Source organism: Adiantum capillus-veneris, chromosome 30, assembly GCF_014529385.1.
Source record: "Adiantum capillus-veneris isolate H3 chromosome 30, ASM1452938v2, whole genome shotgun sequence".
Classification (NCBI taxonomy): Eukaryota; Viridiplantae; Streptophyta; class Polypodiopsida; order Polypodiales; family Pteridaceae; genus Adiantum; species Adiantum capillus-veneris.
This window is the reverse complement of record NC_140960.1, coordinates 29,828,000-29,847,819: the sequence shown is the minus strand read 5'-3', so window position 1 is coordinate 29,847,819 and position 19,820 is coordinate 29,828,000. Positions and strand designations below refer to the sequence as shown.

Genomic DNA, 19,820 nt, shown 5'->3' with positions numbered 1-19,820 from the left:
CTATGACGCCTGAGAATTGATGCCCAAGAATAGACACAGTGAGATGAGGACTTTTGTAGTCGGTGAGGGGAGCAGCCGGATATGAAATCATGTAGGACTCCAAGGGCTGCACAGGTAGGTGCCCGCCATTACGCCCTGCACCCGGGTACACAGACTGGATGATGGAAAGGGTGTCACTTCTTAAATTTGCATCAAGTCGAAGCATGTCGTATAGTGACACTTGCTGAAAAGTGTTTTTCAAGATAGACTCTGTTGTGGGCTTGTTTCCTTTGATTAGATCTTCCTCCGGTATCTTAAGCTTCTGCAAGTTCTCTACTGCTTCCATGAAAGCACCATCAATATCTGATAGAAGCGACGTAGGTTGGCTATTGACACTACCTGCTAGTTTGTCAGCTACTACTGGAGTTTGACTCATTTGTGTGACAGGAGATGGAAAGATTGGACCGCCAGGGAGGCTGAGGCCAAGAGCAGCTCTCTGTGCCCGTGTGAGCACACCAGCCGGCTCTTCCACTTGCTTCAACCCATCTCGAGAGGCAACTACAAGAGCGGAAGGCGGGGCCTTTACTGTGATGAGATTAAGCTTTGGGAATGTAAACTCCTGCTGGTTCTGGCTTGTGCTTGAAGATGTGGACGCTCGTTGTTTTGGACAATCCTTACTATAGTGATCCTTAGCTTCAGGGCAATGTCGGCAAGGAGGGGACCCTTCTCGTAAGGGACATTTGCACTAATAGTGTCCATACTCCCCGCACCTGTAGCACAAAATTAGCCTATTTGAGGGGCGAGGTGGTCTCGGCCCTTGCTGCATTGGACCGGATGCTGACGTGTAGAAGCTTTGGGGAACTGAAGGAGTACTAGCATGATAAAAGCTGGGGGATGTAAAGTTGTTGTGCATACCTTGCATAGGAGGTGTTGTCAGCAGAGGTGGCATCGGGTTCTGATGGCTATATGGTGACACCATGTTTGATGCAGGTGCTAGCCCTTGTTGGAGAGAAGGACCTAGACTTTGCTGTATCTGCCGTAATCCCTTGATATAGTAGCAACCCTTGTCTTCATGCCCAGACTTCTCGCAGAAGTGGCAATAAGTCACATGGCAGTAGAAGAGCAACCTGCACGTCAACACACACTCCCAAGACTCTCATCCCAAGAGGGGCGCTAAACCAAGAGAGAAGGCTGATTTTCTCCTAAGTGCATTTACAGAGTGTGTGGGAGTAGTGGGTGCAGATTCACAGCTTTAATGAAAATCTTGCCTTCTCCTTTGTCTCATGTAGCGCGATGATTTTCTCTTGCGCATCTCTCTCTCCCCTTTGCACATATGGTAATACCCCACTAGTTGGGCTTCTCATTTGACTATGTACAGTTCTAGGGGTTTTATGCGCATTTGGCAAGAGCCTTCTGAACAGGAACCGGGTTAGCTAATTGCTAATCCCCACAGGTACGCACAGTTCCATCGCAAAAGATTGCGAATTCGGAGAGTTTTCTTGCTTGAAAACTCGTCCAAATCAGGAGGTGGCTGTCCCATTGCCCGCAGGAGCTCTTGGGACACGCATAGACGTGTTCGCTCCGCTAAAAACGATTCAAAACAGAGAATTACAGCCTGTTGTGGTTTTCTGTAGGTATAGGGTTTCGCATCTAAATTGCAAGAGAACACCAGGGAAGCATCGGGAAGGCCTTGGCATGCTAGACAGGGCTTCGAGCACCTGGCAGTGACAAAACAGGGAATTACAACGCGCTGAAATTTTGTTACAGCCCACCAAAAAGCTTCTAAATTGCGAGGGAATCTGTCTGAGGCATGTGCTCTTGACCTACAAGGGTTTTGGCGTCGTTATGCTGCCGAAATTGGGTCAAAAACATGCAAATTGAGCCCTTGCCAGATTTGGACAGCTTTGTAAGACTTTGATCTGTGTTCGGATCGTGTTCTTAATTGAATAAAGGAATACCGAAAGGGGCGCCAATCTTTGGGGCCTTTAGGGTGTCGGTCTTTGTGTGCGCAGTGACATTCTAGTCGCCAGATGCATGTGTGCTCTCCTTTCTTCTGAGTGCTATGTGTAAAGTTAACAGGTAATTGAAATAGTACCGCTGTCTACTATGTGCAGGCCGGTTACATCAAGTAGACCGAGCAGCATACAGTTAGGGAGTAGGCCACCAAGATGGTTAAAGCAACACAAACTGCAGGAGAAACAGTAGTGCCCACACGGCAAGAGGAGACCTTTGCCTAAAAGACAGAGGAGTAGTCGAGCAAGTCTACTCATAAGGTACTTGTTGATGCTGCTTTATTTGATACAAACAAAAGTGGCGTTAAACCTACTGAGATGGATCATTGGTCCAAGGAATAGCAATAGGCTTAGTCAAAAAGCAAGGCATGGGAGATGCAGGAGCAGGCTGCCAAATCAAGTAACCCAAAGCGAAGAGTTCATTTTCAGTACCCTTTGTGCAAGGATGAGATGTTAGCTGAGATGACCCATGTAGCAGACACTAAGCAGGCCAAGAAAAACCAAAAGGAAAGAGAAATTGGGGAGTCTGCTCTGTGGAAGCAATTAAAGAATTTACCCCTTGTCGATGATAATCGCACAATTGTTGGAATTGGAGCCACCATTCAGAGAGCAATTAGTTGAAGAGATAAACTAGGATGCCAAGAAGAATTGAAAGAAACCTGATAAGGAGGAAGTAGTGTTGGAAGTGAACAATGCTGAACTAGTTCCAGCCATTGTTTATGATGAGCAAATGCGGGTAGTTACAATCGGCATCAGAGGAGTTGTGCCAAATATACTGCTTGATGGAGGTTGAGGTGTTAATGTGATGTCAGAATCATTGTGCGCATAGTTTGGCATCAAAGAGTTTGAACCGGCACCTTTTGGGGTAAAGTTGGTTGATCAGAGAAGAGTGCAGCCACTTGGGCTCGTGCGACACGAAGTGAAGATAGCTTGTCTGCCATGTGCAGTAGTTTTAAGAATGGAAGACATCATCGATGCTTACCCCTTGTTATTGGGAACATCTTGGTTTTGGCAAGCCAAAGCAAAGTGTTGGGTTTATGGGCTTTATCCTATGCTTGTGTGTAACCTCTTGTCTATAGGATGCCTAGGTGGCATGGAATCATGTTGTAGGATGTGGAAAAGACACCTAAAGGGTGTAGGTACCCATGAGGCGCATTTCTAGAGGGTGTGGACTCACCTAGACTTAGTTAAAGGGTCTCTTAAGTGGCTTAATGAGCACTCACGAGTTCACAAGTGGATTTGGGCTGATTTGAAGCTTCTTATGATGTCAGATGAGATGCCTACACTAGCTCTACATAATGAACCTCTTTGGTACATACTTTGAATCGAACTACTTATCAAGTTTGTGTCTACACTGCACTCCAACCTCTAGTGTTCAATTAAGTAAGAATAGAGGATGGCTTCATTTAGAGGCCATGTTATCGGGCACAAACATGCCACACAATGCTAGAGTGTCGATCACGCATTTCAAGGTTGCATCTGACAAATTAGAGATTGAGGGTTTGCAGAAAATAAGACGACCCCAACGTGCGCTCGCTGCTGCTGTAAACTCCATGCTGCGCCATCGCCACTCCACACCCTCCCCCCCCCCCTCGCGCTGCCCCTATCCCAGTCCGTCCGCCTGCCCTCAGCCCCAGCTGCCGCCGCCCGCCCGCCCTCCCTCACCCCCAGCTTCTTTTTTCGCCGCCTGCCCGCTTGCCCCAGCTCGCTATTTCCCCCCCCCCCCCCCCCCCCCCCCCCCCCCCCGCCTCAGCCCGTTCGCTCGCGGGATTGGGTCCTCCTCCTCGGTTACTCCCTGCAGTTCGGCACTTTCGGCATTTGTTTCAACTCCTTGGAGCAGTGTTGGCGCGCCCAATTGCAGCACCCTCCCGTCGTCCCCTTCTTACGCCACAACAGTAGACACAGATGGAGGCTCCAGCTTCGCCACAGAGGGACTCGCCAGAAGCCCCTTCGCCCGACCCCGCTGAGCCCACCATTCGACTTGCTCTCTCGCCTACAGAGCAAGCGAGCCTTGCCGTAGAGGTAGAGCGATTGCATGCGACCTCGGTCATCTGCAAGATTCTCGGCACCCGACCTAGCAGAGGAGAGCTGCGAGACCTTCTCCAGGCCCGCCTTCTCGCAGAGGTGGGAAAGATTTTGGATGTCCAGATTCTCGGACGGGGTTACTATCAGATCGAGTTTGAGTCCTCCGAGATGGGGTCCAAGGTCATATCTATGAGTCGACTGGCCATCCGAGCTTCACGTGCCCACTTTCGACAGTGGCGACATGGCTTCGGATGTTCTAGTAGAGGAGGCAAACATCCCCATCTCAGTCTGCTTTCCGGGTTTACGGAGGGAGTACGAACCACTTCTTTCCAGGATCGGTTCCGCCATTGGGACTGTCCTGGAGACACCTCGCACGGCAGCATCAGTAGCTGCCAAGGCGGCTTACATTCCTTCAGTTCGAGTTTTGGTCAGAGATACCCACACGCTCCCAAAGGTTATCCTTTTACCTCGGGTGAGTGGGGGTTGGTTTCGACAGAGTGTGGAGTACTCGGGCCTCCCGAACCAGTGCTTCATTTGCCGACAGATGGGCCATCTAGCGAAGGCCTGTCCACGGAGGAGGCCGCGACCTGCACCATAGCCTTAGCCCCAGCCTGCCAAGGCTGGCCTGCAACCACAGCCAGTGGCACAGCGTACAGATGCAGAGCCACCCTCCGAGGCTGGGGCTCCAGCGGAGGAGGGGTGGCAGCAAGCCCGTGGCCGCCGACGCCAAGGGTCACAGCGTCAGCCTGGCACTCAAAGTGGCTCTCAGGTGCCTACTCAGCAGCAGTGGGTTCCCACGGGGAACCGTTTTTGTCCTCTTGAGCAGGAGGAGATCCCTGCACCAGCCCCCACCTCCGCTTCTCCATCGACAGCCGCTCCCCCCCCCCCGCAGAGTTCCCCCCCTTTGCCTCATCCTCCCCGCCTTCTGCTCTCATCGCCTCTCCACCTCGCCCCTCTACCTCTGTCGCCCCATCCCGCCCCTCTTCTCCTCCACTCTCCCCAGCTCCTTCTCCCCCCCCTCCTACTCCAGTTCCTCAGTCGGCTCAGGAGACTGGTCCCTCTCCAGCGGCTAGGAGATCTCTTGGCAGCGCCTTTGCCGCGAGTCGCCTAGCGAGAGAGGGTCAGCCCTTCTTGCGGCCCCCTCTGCAGATTCAGACATCCTCCCTTGCAGCCATCCCTCGTGGGCTGACGAGCATTTACATCCGACGCCGCTGGGACTTCTTCCACTACGGGTTCACTCGTTTTCTCGGCGATTCCGCGGCAGACCATGAGGCAGCCTGTTTCAAGGTCCATGTTTTGTTCCTCGCCGCTAGGGGGACAAAGGCCCTGGACTCCGCAGTTGGTTTCTCCTTCCCCCTCTGTGGTAGGGCCGAGACAGAGTGGTCCCTTGACTCAGTGGTGGGATGGTTGCATACACAGGTCTTAGAGTTCTCTCACCACATTGGAGAACTTGGAGTTACAGATATGCTGCAGACTTTGTGGCCATTGGCCAAGTTTGCGGTGACACCCCCAGATTCAGCAGGATGTAGGCACATTGTGGTGTACTTCTTTGCTGATACGTAGTGTTTGCCTTGCTATGTATACATTCATGAGGACTGCTGGGCAGAGGAGGTTGCTTTACGCACGGCTCGCTCTGCTTGGGCTAGGGCTAGGCACTCACTGCAGTCACGCCTATCTAGAGGACGCTCGGATGCGGATTACTCCCCATCCAAGCCTGCCTCGAAGATAGCCCGTCTTGCTGCTGCGGCAGCATCTGTTCTCTCTCGCTCCCCATGAGGATCGTCTCATGGAACGTGCAGGGACTAGGTGGGCCCCAGTTTCAGCGACAGCGGGGCCGATTGCGTCAGGAGCTTTAGCGTTTCCTTGTGGGAGGAGAGATTGATCTCCTTATGCTTCAGGAGCACCATCTGTGTGAGAGCCGCATTCGGTGATGTGGTCAGATTTTGCATGGACATTAGGATACCTTTTGGTCGGCTACTTTTGGACCTGGAGGCATCCATCCAGGGTGGGGTATGTATGACTATTGCGCACTCATTGCAGCAGGCCATTGTGGGCAGAGAGTTGGTCACAGATTGTTGAGTCTTTGCCGCAGGCCGATCATTGGTGTATAGGAGGGGACTTCAACATGTTGGAGGACCCTTCTGACAGGATTGGTCGCAGCCATGCTACTGTGCATGGAGTCAAGTTGGCAGCTTGGGAGAGGTTTTGTATGACTTTGAGGGTCTCGGATACATGGCAGCACTCTGGTTTTGTGAGGCCCTCAGACAGTCTTGCCTTCTCTAGATCGGACCGTAGAGTGGGAGGAGTGAATCTATCGCGGATAGATCGCTTCTACACTAGTGACCACTTCAGTGACTGGGGGGGTTCAGTGGGCATCCTGGCAGGGACTTCCTTCTCGGACCATGCACCAGTGATCCTCACGGTGGCAGACAGGCAGAGGATTGGGAGCACGATGCTTCGCATCCCAGAGAGGGTCTTGTTGGACTCAGCACTCAGAGAGAGGGTAGAGGCTCTCTGGACAGAGGGCATGGACAGCCAGGTCTCACCTGCAGACAGAGTGGCCTCAGGCCTAGCTCAACTTAGCCACTTTTTTCTTCAGGAGTCTCTGGCTCGCCGGGCTGCAGCGAGGGAGGCGGAGCAGCGTCTCAGACGAGGCATTGCTTCACACAGAGGATGCAGGAGCAGCATCCAGACAGTCCATGGTTGGAGGAGCAGTTACAGCAGGCTCGATAGGAGCTTGCTAGCACAGAGGAGAGGCGTCATGAGTTTGCCTTTCACCGACAGGCATCTCAGTGGACTCAGGTGGGTGACAGAGTGACTGGTGCCTTTTTTGAGACAGTGGGACCTCGGCACTCGCATGCCAAGGTCATTCAGTTGAGGAGGCCCGATGGGTCAGTTGCTTGTGAGCCAGAGGATATGCGTGCAATTGCTACTGACTTTTACCGTGAGTTATTGTCGGCTGAGCCTCAGTCAGAGCGGCAGGATGCATGCAGGGAGCAGGTTTGGGCACAGATGCCATGTCTTGTGACAGAGGAGATGCGCCAGAGGCTAGAGATGCCACTTCAGCTTGAGGAGCTGCACACAGCTCTGAGGGCCCTCCCTCGTGGTAGCTGTCCAGCTGAGAATGGATTGACTCCCAGCTTTTTCTTGGAGTACTGGGACCTGCTTGGACCAGATCTTTGTAGTGCTTTTCAGTACATTTTGCACACGGGAGTGATGCCTGACAGCATGAGTGAGGGCCTGATCTACCTCATTCCCAAGGAGGGTGGCTCCTTGGATGAGATTCGACAGTGGCGCCTCATCACCATCCTCAACTCAGCCTACAAAATTCTTGCCAAGGCTCTGAGTTTGAGGATTCAGCCACTTTTCAAGAGCCTTATACATGGGACTCAGACAGGTTTTGTCAAGGAACACAGTATCCTTGACAACATCTTTACTTTCTGGGAGGCTTCTGCCCTAGCACGGCTCCGTGGTGAGGACCTTGTGATTCTTCTTCTCGATTTTGAGAAGGCATACGACCGAGTTGACTGGGACTTTCTAGAGGGCACTCTCCGCAGGATGGGCTTCTCAGATGCTTGGATCAAAGGGGTGTCAGCTTTGTACAGACATGCTCACAGTCAGGTGCTTTTGGCAGGGGGGAGAGGTGAGCGCTTCATGCTCACACACTCGGTCAGACAGGGTTGTCCTCTTGCCCCCTTTCTCTTTCTGTTCTATGCGGAGGCGATGAGCAGATTTTTGGTGTCACAGCAGGTTGGTCTTCGGGGCTTAGCACTCCCTATTCGGGGAGAGGAGCTACTGGACACCGAGTTTGCCGATGACTCAGCCTTGTACTTAGATGGCTAGGAGGCCAATCTGCACAGATGTGAGCAGGCTCTTGAGACCTTCTGTTGTGCATCGGGCGCACTGATCAACTGGAGAAAGACAGTGGCTTTCTCGGTTGGTAGTGCTCCTGTGCCAGATTGGATGCCAGGAGAGGGTTTCAGGTGGATTCCCCCAAGGACTGCAGTTCGGTACTTGGGTTGTCAGGTTGGTTTGGACTTGTCTCCCGAGCAGCAAATTGCTCCTCTTCTCCTGTCCATGAGGAGAAAGTTGTTACATTGGAGCTCAGCACGTCTGTCGTCGCTGGCTGGTAGAGTAGTAGTTGCCAACCAGGTGCTGTTGGCGACTATGGGTACATCACTTCCTGCTGGATCTTCTCGAGTTCTTGTATCAGCCAGGTAGAGAGGCTGATCAGGAACTTCCTTTGGTCAGGACGTGACACTTAGATGGCCCGAGCCAAGGTGGCTTGGTCGGTCATCACGCTTCCTTGTTCTCAGGGAGGGCTTGGGATCATTGATCCAGCACAGCAGAGCAAAGCCCTTCTAGGGAAGTTCATAGTCAGAGGACTTCTTCCTGGTGAGGAGCCCTGGAAGGAGTTCTTGTTGCAGAGGCTTCGTGCCAGGGTGCCTCAGTCAGGAGGCCCTTGGCAACCTTCGACCAGATGGATCTTTACAGAGATGCGCCGAGTTGGTTTGAGCAGGAGACTGGAGGACCGTTTCGCTGTGAGTTTGCTTCGTTCTTGGGAGCTCTTACCGTGGCCTGGAGCAGCGACAGCCGATGTGCACGAAGGAGCGCCTACGGCAGCCCCTCGTCTAGAACCCCATGGTTAGCACTCAGAGAGGCCACTTGGTTGGTAGTCGACCTCATGTTTCCTAGGGTCCCATGGAAGCAAGTCCAGCGCGCCCTCTAGGTGACTAGCTAGAGTTCACAGGTTTGTCAGAGGAGGTGCAGGGTTTCCAGCTGCCTGCAGGGCATGAGAGGGGTGCATAGCATGTGTCAGGACATCTCAGAGTCAGTTCCAGCTGAGTGGCTCACGCCTCTCGAGCCAGTAGCACCCCGGTGGATGGGAGCCTTCACACCCCTGGAGGTTCTCATTTCAATCAGGGCCTGCTCAGAGACTATCCCAGCCCTGTTCTTCGAGCTTCAGGGTGGGGGACGATTACAGCGAGTTGCAATAGAGGCCCCGCAGGTAGCAGAGTGTTGTTTTCAGAGGATCCGAGTTGTGGGCATCTGTGGGAGGACTTGCGTCATAGACCCTGACCCAGCAGCTCTTGAGACTAGACACTGGAGGCTATGGGATTGGGAGTATTGTCCACTGGCACGAGTACAGTGGGATCCTGGTGAGTGGCTATGGAGGGACCCCTTCTCTTCTGCAGACCACCCAGGAGTCCCCTTCTTTTAGTACACTTCGTCTTGGACGTCATATACCTGCAGCACACACAGAGGCCCGCCCCGCTGCAGCACGTCATTGGCAGGAGGAGGGCCTCACAGTCGAGTTCTTGGCAACCTTTTGGCAGAGGCTATGGGACTCCAGACAACCAAGGCGCGTCACTTTGTTTCAGTGGCTGGTTGCACACAGAGCTACAGCGGTAGGGAGCTGGCTTGTGCATAGTGGTCTCTCGGCCGCATGTGCAGCCTGTGACCAGTTGGTGGAGAGTCAGCGTCATTGTCTTTGGGACTGTCCCTCGGCCCAGTAGGTGTGGCTACGAGTTCTTCGGCTGATGCCTACTCTCTCCACGGCTAGACAGTACACTTGGGGGGCAGCGGCTTGGTCCACTCTCACGGGTCCGGCACTTCAGTTTGAGCTATCTTCCACCAGCAGGATGATAGTGATACAGGGGGGGCGTCCTACACTCCAGCCGGCTACAGAGCTTACTCCACAAGAGTGGTGCAGTGAGAGAGAGGAGTGTTGGGAGCTCATCAATGGCCCGACACTATGGTTCATCTGGCGGGCCCGCTGTTTCGGCATTTTTGAGGCCCGCTCTGTGCCGCCAGCAGAGACTGTTCGTGACTTTTGGCTAGAGCTGATCCATACTCTCAGAGGACAGCTTGAGGGACTGTAGGGCAGCTCCGACCGCATGCGGGAGCACCGCGAGGCTTTTCTTCGACTCTGGCGCCATGGGCCTTTCTATACCATTGTCCAGGGTGTGCTCAGATGGCACTACCGACCACCTGTGTGGCTCTTCCCTCCTCCCATCCCTTGATTTAGCCTCATTGTATATATGTTGTTCTTTCATTGGGAGAGTCTCCCCGTCATGTTTGTTGTAGCCCTCTCTTGCAGAGGTGGTTGTAGCCCTACGGGCAGCTTTCATTAACTAATAGAAGGATCTTTTTCTCGGAAAAAAAAAAAATTAGAGATTGAGGTTGGGCGAGCAACCCACATTGACAGGGAGCACAGGATTTGCAAGGTATGTAGACAGGGGTTGGAGATTGAGTGTTATGTATGTAGATGCCTAGCATACAGAGCCTACAAAGCTGATACACAACTCTGCTCAAAGACAGCCCACAATTACAGTACTACTGGAGTGGAGATACTAGAGACACCTTGATCGTTTCCTCCTAGAGATTCAGAGACAAAGAGAGATTCTCCTCCAGTTTCCCACACATACTGTAGGAGAACAATCATAGCTCAATCATGAACTTCTTTTAGAGAGCTGCTCTAGTAACCCCTACCGTCACTCTAAGAGGGATGACACACTACAACAGGTAGATATTGTTTGAGCCCGCAAACAACCTACAGTACCAGGATAACGTGCCAAGAAAGAAAGTACATCAGAGGGAGATCAATGGGATCCACTTACGACATGAGTAGACTAGACAGAGGGAGAGGGAGATACAATGGGCTTTCTCAGCACCTGCTGCTATACTGCACGTACTCTTCACGCGTGCCCACCTATGCAGTACATCCTACACTCCTAGTTTGGTACTAGATGGAACTAGCGAGTCATTTCCATATTTCCCTCATCATCTATACACAAGTACAGTGTACACATCACCCACATACACTACACCTCATACCACTTCATTTTGTCGCATGTTTTTTTCAGCACTTTTGCCCTTTTTTTTTCTCAATATCTAGGGGATATTACATGTACATTGTTCTATCTTATAGGCCGACTTAGGCATCTAGAAGACTTTAATAAAGCTTTCTTTCTTTGCTTCTTTCGCCCCTTCACCAAGGTACTGGAGGAGAAAAACGTAGCTGCTAATGGGTACTTTGCAAACATAGCTATGGCATGCAAAAAATTGGCAAGGAAAAGTGTAATTTTAAAAATAAGGTTACTACTTCAAAAACTTATTAAGGATGGTAATGAAAACAAAAGTATCAGCATTTAGAGAGAACCTAATCCCCCCCCAAAAAAACACAATTTAGAGAACCTAATTTAGAGGGGTAGGTAGGGGGCGAGGTCTAGGTGGGTGGAGGGCAAGGGCGAGGCCTAGGTAGGGTGAGGGCTAGGTAAGGGGTAGGTAGGGGGCGAGGTCTAGATAGGGGGAGGGCGAGGGCGAGGGCGAGGCCTAGGTAGGGGGAGGGCGAGGGCGAGGGGTAGGTAGGGGGTAGGTAGGGGGCGAGGCCTAGGTAGGGTGAGGGCGAGGGGTAGGTAGAGGGCAAGGCCTAGGTAGGGGAAGGGCGAGGGCGAGGCCTAGGTAAGGTGAGGGCGAGGGGTAGGTAGGGGGTAGGTAGGGGGTGAGGCCTAGGTAGGGGGAGGGCGAGGGCGAGGCCTAGGTAGGGTGAGGGCGAGGGGTAGGTAGGGGGCGAGGCCTAGGTGGGGGGAGGCAAGGGCGAGGGAGGGGGTGGGTAGGGGCAAGTGAATGTGAGGGGGTGGGTATAGGTACTGTAAAGGTTGTTCATAGAGCATAGAGAAATTTCGATAAGCGAAAGCTAGATTGAGCAGAAGAAATACTGAGTAAAAGATAGCCGTACACGCACTGATCTTCCCCGAAGTTTGACACCCCGTGCTTTCAAAACCATCTGCTAATGAGTCTAATCTTACCCGCTGTGACACAAACCGTAGCAAATTTGATTGATCGCTCTGCATATGATCTAGCAGTGCCGGTGGGGCTTCAAAAACTACAAAGTTTGGTCCCTTTATGGGGTCTTGAGTGGGCACTGCTGAAGATTGCACTGTAGGTAAAGAATTTGCAGCGTTTGGTCGTAGAAAAGAGACGCCATTAGCTGGAGTGGCATCCACTTTGAAAGCGACATCTTCGTGTTGTAACTCGCCTTGAAGAAGCTTGGTGGGGGGTAGTATAGCAGACACAGAGGATAACTTTGGTTTGGTCGGAGAGTCAGACATAGACATAGATGGGTTTGAGTTTGAGGTGTGTCAGAACTCCTGTAGATCTTCTACATTGGCTGTTGGCTTCAGCGGCTCGTTGGGCTCATCTTCAACTGAAAATGTGGAGGAGTTTGTATCCTCGGGCAAAGGCAAAGGTTGAATAGAGACTCCATAACAAGGCATAGACTCGGTAGCTTCCAACCACTCTAGCAGATCTTCGTCTGACCCTTCAGGTGTAGTAGGCTGTTCTTGTTCATGGTTGGTTTCCATTGACAAAGAAACTTGCTGCACCACGGGATCCATACCTCCTTCTAAGAGAATGGGTTGCATCGGGGAGCCAAAAGTATGTATCCACATGGCATCGTTTCCCCAATCATGAAGTGCTTTAGTGTGTCGCAGCCATGGTCTTCCAATGAGCAAGGGAAATCCGCCCTCAACCTGGGGAAGACGAACCACAACAATATCCAAGTTAAAAGTAAAGTCTTGTACCTACAGAGGCACATTGTCCACTATGCCCACTGGGTAGACTGTCCGCTGGTCGGCCAATGTAACTGTGAAGGGAGCAGGGCGAGTAGGCTGTAGACCTAGAGCTAACATAGTGAACTCGGGCATCAGGTTGATGCCAGATCCACCATCCATTATCACTCCTGAGAATTGCCGACCCAAAACAGACACTATCAGGTGAGGGCTTCTATAATCAGTGAGTGGAGCAGCGGGATTGGATATCATATAGGACTCTGATGGTCGCACTAGGAGGTGCCTGCTACTAGGCCTTGCTCTAGGGTAAAGTGACTGAATAATAGCAAGGGTGTCACTTCGAAAACTCGCATCTAGTCGTAGCATGTCATAGAGGGACACTTGTTGAAAGGTGTTCTTCAAGATTGTCTCTGTTGTAAGCTTCTCTTTTTCTACCTGTTGTTTCTCTGGTACCTTGATCTTCTGTAGATCGGAAACTGCTTCTAAGAAAGCTTCATCAAGATCGGAGAGCAAAGATTTGGATTCTTGCTTGCCACTGGGTGATGGCTTGTCAGCAGCTGAAGGCAGGGTATCCACTGTTCGGAGAATGTGTGGGGGAGTTGAACGTGTTGGAATACTAAGACCGAGGGCAGATCTCTAGGCCCGAGTGAGGACACCCGATGGCTCCTCTACCAACTGCAGCTTATTTTGAGGGGTAACCACGTGGGTAGAAGGGGGCGGCTGAGGAACGGTGCTAACTGCTATCAGATTGAGCTTGGGAAAGGTAAACTCATTCTGGCTTTGACTTGGGTTCGAAGCTGTGGATGCACGAAGTTTAGGGCAATCCTTATTGTAGTGATCCTTCGTTTCAGGGCAATGACGGCAGGGAGGGGACCCTTCTGGCAGGGGGCATTTACTTTGGTAATGCCCATAATCCTCGCATCTGTACACAAAATGGCCGATTCAATGGGCGAGTCGAAGGGCGAGGTGGTCTTTGCTCCTGGTACATGGAGTTGGAGGTGGAAGCATAGAAGCTTTGAGGTGATGAGGGAGCATGGGTATGATAAAAGCTCTGAGAGGGAAAAGTGTTGCATACCTTGCATAGGAGGGGCTGTCAATAAAGGTGGCATGTGGTGTGAATGGCCACAAGGAGAAACCATGTTGGATGCCGATGCTGCCCCTTGTTGAAGAGTATGACCAAGACTTTGTTGTATTTGTCGCAATCCCTTGAGGTAGTAGCAATCCTTGTCTTCATTCCCCGATTTTTCGCAGAAGTGGCAGTAAGCCCGAAGGGAACAGTCCTATGGAGGGTGTCCTGGAGAGCGACACGAGCTGCACCATACCATAGCTTTAGTCTCCTGCTGAGACCGAAGCTCTTCTAGCTCTCTCTTGATTTGATCCAAAGCCTCGTGATGTGGGGACTTCTCTTATCTAAAAGAGATTGATTTCTCCTCTTGAAGAGCACGTTGTAGTTTTAGGGCTTCAAGTTCCCTACGTAAAGAAGTCAATGGATCAGAAGGACTTTCCGAAAACACTGAGGGGGTCTCTACCTGCGGGGAGTTGGTGAACAGCTTCCTCGCTCCCTCTATCCTAGTAACAGCCACGATAAACTCCTCCAGAGTGGCGTCAAGTCTGAGACTCTCTCGAAGTTTTTGCTGAGAAGTTTTGGGAAGAGCCTTCTCTACCCACTTTTTAACCATAAATTCACCCTGTTGCTGAGGAAGCTTTGCAACCAAAGACTTGGTTTTAGTCATGAGTTCTGCAAAAGTCTCCTCTGGCTGGAGCACCATGTTGGCCAACTCATCCAAAACCTTTTCTTGGTAGTCGCCTGGCCTGAACGCCGCACAGAACTGTTGTCTTAACGCTGCCCAAGTTGCAAAATGGTTCTCTGCAAACTGACTGTACCATTTGTCTGCTAAACCATCTAAGGTTGATGGAAATAGTACCAAATAAGCATCTTCCTTGTTAAGACCACGACCTCTACAGAAAGATACAAACCTCCTTGCATGGTCGTCTGCATCTTCTGAGGAGAGTCCCTTGAAGGTGGGAAACTTGATGTTTACCTTGGCCAACACGCTGGTCAACGCCTCCATGGCCTCTTGCTCAGAAGTCTGCTGCTCAATAGCTTGCAGTAACAAAATGTGGGAGAGCTTCACCGGGGAAGGTGACCTTGAAGATGTAGAACCGGATGGAGGAATGGATGAAGCTGTATGTGGAGGTATGGGTGATGAGGTTGGTGGACTTCTGCCAGGTACCGAGGGTTGACGCCTTCTGTTGTAGTACTTCAAAGAACTTAGTAGTGCGCTTTGATGCTCAAATGACCGCCTTGTATGTGTCATGCATAACCACAAACCCAACCAAAATTTGAGCAAGAAGACCTTTAACTGTGGCTGAATGAACACAGGTCTAGACCAAGACAAGTGACTAGACCACCTGGTCCAAGACTAGGGCAAGTGACTAGACCACCTAGCTGGACCAGGACGAGGAGGGACTAGACCAGGACGAGGAAGGACTAGACCAGGGACGAGGACTGGCTGGACCAGGGCGAGAGAGGACCAGACCAGCAGACTAACTACACAGTGCAAGGCAAAGTAGACGAAGCTAGGTAAAAACCAACTAGCTTCACGATTTGTATATCAACAGAGAGTAAGACTTCAGTTGAGGTCCCATTGTGATCGCCAAAATGCGAGCACCTGTAGTGCGGATAGTGTGTCGTGCTCTCTACAGTGGGTGCTCCTCAGTGCAATGTGCGTGACAATCTCACTCAAAACAGACTGAAAACAAAGGAACAAATAGACAACAACTGAGCTCACAGAGACACAACAGCAGACCACAACATATGACTCGACTATCTCAAAGAATTGATACAGACTCTGGCGTGGCAGCACACTCAGCTCCAGCCTAGGACTCACAAGTACAATGGGGTGTCGAGGCTCAGATGTGCAGGGATGGTAAAGCAGTGTTGTGTGTATAGACTCGCTACTCTAGACGACGACGCTGGACCATATATCTAGAAGATGATCTCTATGACCCAACAGCTACTACTCATGTCCCACCATAAAGAGCCACCAACGGCTCATAAATGTCAGCCATCTAAGTCTATCTCCAAACTGAGTGGTGGTGATGACCTTGCCACGATGTCCACTAGAACCACCGTTGTATCCTTGCCACGTGTCGCTGCCCAACCCAGAGAGTCGGTGCAGTGTGAACCAGGCGAGACCAACTGTGTGTCCTGTGAAGGTGACACTGTAGCCTGCTACAAACACATATGTCACCGTATTCCTCTTTCTCGTGAGGTAAATAATCTAGAAATGGAACTGTGACAATTTGTTTGCCATCTCATCTACTTATCTGAAAGTTGTTTTTGGGACAAGAAATACTTTAAATGTTGATGATCCGAAATCACAGTGAATCACTAATAAAATTTGCTCCAAGCAAGTAATGCCTCCACTGAGTCAGAGCATGAATCAGTGCTACTAACAACTTCTTCTCATAAATATGTGCAACCGTCTTTGGTCTAGAAAACATATGACTCTCTATAATTTATGACATGACCCTCCTGCATTAAGACCCCACCCTGACTGCTACCACAAGTAAACCTCAAAAGACTAGCAAAATCAAAACAAGACAAGTCGTCAACTTTTGCTAGAGTTTCTCAAATGATGCAATCTATGAAGGTCCCCAAGTGAATGGAACACCCCTCTAAGTCAAGGTAAATGGAACACCCTTCTGAGTTAGGGTATGCAAAGGCGAAGCAATCTCCAAATGAACCACCCGTAGTAGGAGAACGAACCCAAAAAGCTTCAACCTTAGGCACATTTTTTTGTTTTGGCCAATCCCCAATGGTAGCTACTTTCATTGGGTCCATCTGTACACCTACCCATACGTTGTGCCCCAAAAAGTGTATCTTTGGTAGGAAGAACTCACTCTTCTTCCCGTTGATGGCCAATCTGTGCTTCCGTAGTCCCTGAAAAACCTGTAAGAGATGTATGTGTTCCTCTTCATTCTTGGAGAATATGACGATATCGTCAAAGAAGTGCCCACAAATTGTCTATTCTCTTGCAAAATCTGGTCCATCATCCTGTTGAGCAACGCAGGAGCATTTGTGAGACCGAAAGGCATCACCAAATACTTGTACAATCTAGGATGTCCTGAACACGGTCTTGTACACATCTCCAAGAGCGATTCTGATTTGATGATAGCCACTTTTCATATCGATTGTGCTGAAGCACGAAGAACCTTTTAGTCTGCCAAGTATATCATTGATCCTAGGTATTGGAAACATGTTCTTGATGGTGATGTTGTTGAGAGCCGTGTAGTCAATGCACATTCTCCAAAGTACATCTTTCTTCAAAACAAGAAGCATTGGAGAACAAGAAAATGAAGTACTTGGTTGAATTAGACCCTTTTCTAAAAGTTGTTTCAGCTGGCTCATTATCTCTCCATCCTAGGCTTTGCTCACTCTGTAAGGTAGCCAATTTGGTGGCATACTACCAAGGATCAATTCAATCGCGTGATGCTCAGGTCTCTCAGGAGGTAGCTCCCTAGGTAAACCCCCAGAGAAACAATCCGCTTGAGCTTGCAAAAAGTTTTGGCGTTCTAATTCTAAATCCAATATATTCATGCTCTTCCAAATCTCTCAAAAAAATCGAGTAAGCAAAAAGATTGGATTTTGTTACATTAAAAAAAGGCCGAAGCCGATACAAGTGGGACAGACTCGCCAGCGTGATTTTTCTATCCTTATCATTTTTCAATGTGGCCTTTTTTGCCCGAGAATCAACCATGAAACTATTCTTGTGGTACCAAATTATCCCCAAAAGTACATCACACCTCTCAAGTTGCATTTTATGGAAGTCCTCATGCCCTAAATACCCCTAGCAATGCAACCAAAGTTTGCCGATGACAAGTGTAATGGCAACATCATGCCCAGGTGCTGCTAGCACTACTTCCATCTGTGGTCCCATTTCCTCAAGTGAAATTCCAAGTCCAGCCACCAATTCCGGTGAAATGAAGTTGAGTATGAGGACCTTCTAACCTTGTAGTTTCCCTTACGCTCTACAGAGCTCGGTACTCTCATCCCCATCGTCCAAGGTTGTCCCCATGAAATCCAGAACAAGTCTTGCCTTTATCTTTCCTTTCCTTGCTCGCTCCTCTATCACTTTGGAATCCTTTGGTTTATCCTATGTCTTCTCCTTTGATTCTTTCTTTGGACACTTGTGCCCAACTTCTTCACAGCCATAGCACTTGCCCTCTTTGAAGTATTTTGTACGCTACTCTACTCTCAATTTAGGCCCTATGGATTTCTTTTCTGGTTCTTGTCTTTCTTTTTCCCCTTGGAAGATTCTTTCTTAGATGACTTGGGCACCGGCTCCCATGAGCTGATGAATGCTCTTGGACTTTTGTTTCAAACAAATCCACAACAATACCGCTCCATCTGCTCCCAAAAAGAGAAGCAACCGGAAAAAAGGTATCCCAAAAACGTTTACCATAGGTGGCCAAAGTGTCATTTTTCTGCATCCTCAAATGGTTTTATGATGTGGTCACATCAGCCTTGTATTGTTGTGTCAACCACACTAAAGACTACTACTACTTAAAGTTCACCCACTTTATCGGTTCTTTGATATAATAAAGAAGAGCCAACCACCACGTGAGAGCATTCCTCTTCAGAAAAGATGCCACCTTTTGTACTCTAGAGTCTTCTGAGAAGTTGCCTCCAGAGAAAGCGGTGTCAAACTCTTGTACAAAACTATGTAGCCCGAAAAAGTATCAAACTTCACTGCTTGGCCACTGTCTTTGAACTCCTTTGTCCTCTTCTTCTTCTCCAAGTTGTCACATGGGGTGGCTCGTATCAGGTGTGGGTATCATTGTCTCAACTTTCAAAGGTTTCTTCCTCCAAACTGCTAGATTGCTTTTTATGCTTCCTAGACTTGCTTTTCTTTGATTTGCTTTTCTTGTGCTTTCTTTGCTTCGCCCATCTCTTCTCATCCTCGCTAGAACTAGAACTAGAGTTGGAAGAATACGAAGAAGAACTCGGATCGTCCTCAAATCAAACACGCTTCTTTGATCCCCTTGCCTTCTTGAAAGTAGATTTTTTGACTCAGATGCTCGGCATAATCCTTTGACCCCGGGCGCCCCCAAAAGCATTCCAACTGCCAAAATAGGCCCGCTGAAAAGCTTACGCAAAATCTCCAGCAGGCTGCTGCATGGATTGTCACGTGGCAGCTTCGCAAATCGCGGCGCGATTTACAAACAACAGTGCCACATCATCAACTCGTTAAAAAATTGCCATATCTTTAGTTTTATGTCCGATCGGCTTTTTTAAGTTTATAACAATGCCACATCATCAAGTTTGTGACTTTTAAGTCCATAGCAATGCAACATCATCAAGTTTGTGGCATATACCTTGCTCCTTGTCTTACGGACAGTGTTCTTTTCTTGGATCCCTCTTCCTTTTCACAAGATAATTTCTTATTACCGTGATATGAACCTCTTTCCTTTTATATTCGCTTTCCTCAAAATTCAATTTCTTTCTCCTGTTGTGACTTCATTTCTGTACCTTATTTCATAATATTCTCAAAATCTAGGTTAAATTACTAGTGTCCTTCAGTTCTCCTTGTTGTTCGGATATCACACAAGTCAATGACGTTTTTCTGAATAGAGACTCCATCTTTATACTTTTCTCGAATGGCAACCTCTTTACAATGGCCTTCAGCAACAGATCTTCACATTTGAAGAGTCGAAGATGGGCTTGTATTCTGATTAGCCCAAAAGAAAGCATGGTCACCAGAAAAGTGTGCTAAATCGATTGCCTTGTATTCATTCTCACAGCATTAATTCCTACTATGAATGTGAGGCAATCCTTTCTGTGAGCAGGTTCAAGAGAAAGATAATGAAATCAGCATTCTAGTCTCCTTCATACGAAAGCATAACCGGGCTAGCCTGCAAACAGAGGATTCACATCAAGAAATTGTGAAAGAGGTGGTCTGTAAGGGACAAATGGATGTTGAGTCATCATGTGACAAAAATTATACTGAAGGCATACAAAATATAGATCTTGGAAGATGTCATGAACCTGTGGAAGATGCAAATAATTCATTTAATGACGAAAAAGTAATTACTAGTATACCTTCCACAGAGACTTCCTACCATAAAGCAGGAGCTTTTGAAGTGTATGTATCTGCATTTCGACCTTTCAATATTTTTCCTTTTTCACCATCACATCCAAGGATGTTTTTTGGTTCTTCCTTAAAAA

The 19,820-nt window shown here is 49.4% G+C and overlaps 1 protein-coding gene across 6 annotated transcripts in view; it reads left to right on the top strand.

Moving 5' to 3' along the window:
- The window catches only part of LOC147417734 (uncharacterized), a 239,607-nt gene that overhangs the window by 199,245 nt on the left and 20,542 nt on the right, over positions 1-19,820 (top strand). For 5 of the 6 annotated variants that reach the window (XM_086506703.1, XM_086506705.1, XM_086506704.1 and 2 more), the window contains one exon: positions 19,442-19,737. The exons of the other annotated variant lie outside the window; for it this stretch is intronic. In XM_086506703.1, the coding sequence (XP_086362829.1) occupies positions 19,442-19,737 (296 nt within the window). The remainder of the gene's footprint in view (positions 1-19,441; positions 19,738-19,820) is intronic. 6 annotated transcript variants of the gene reach the window in all.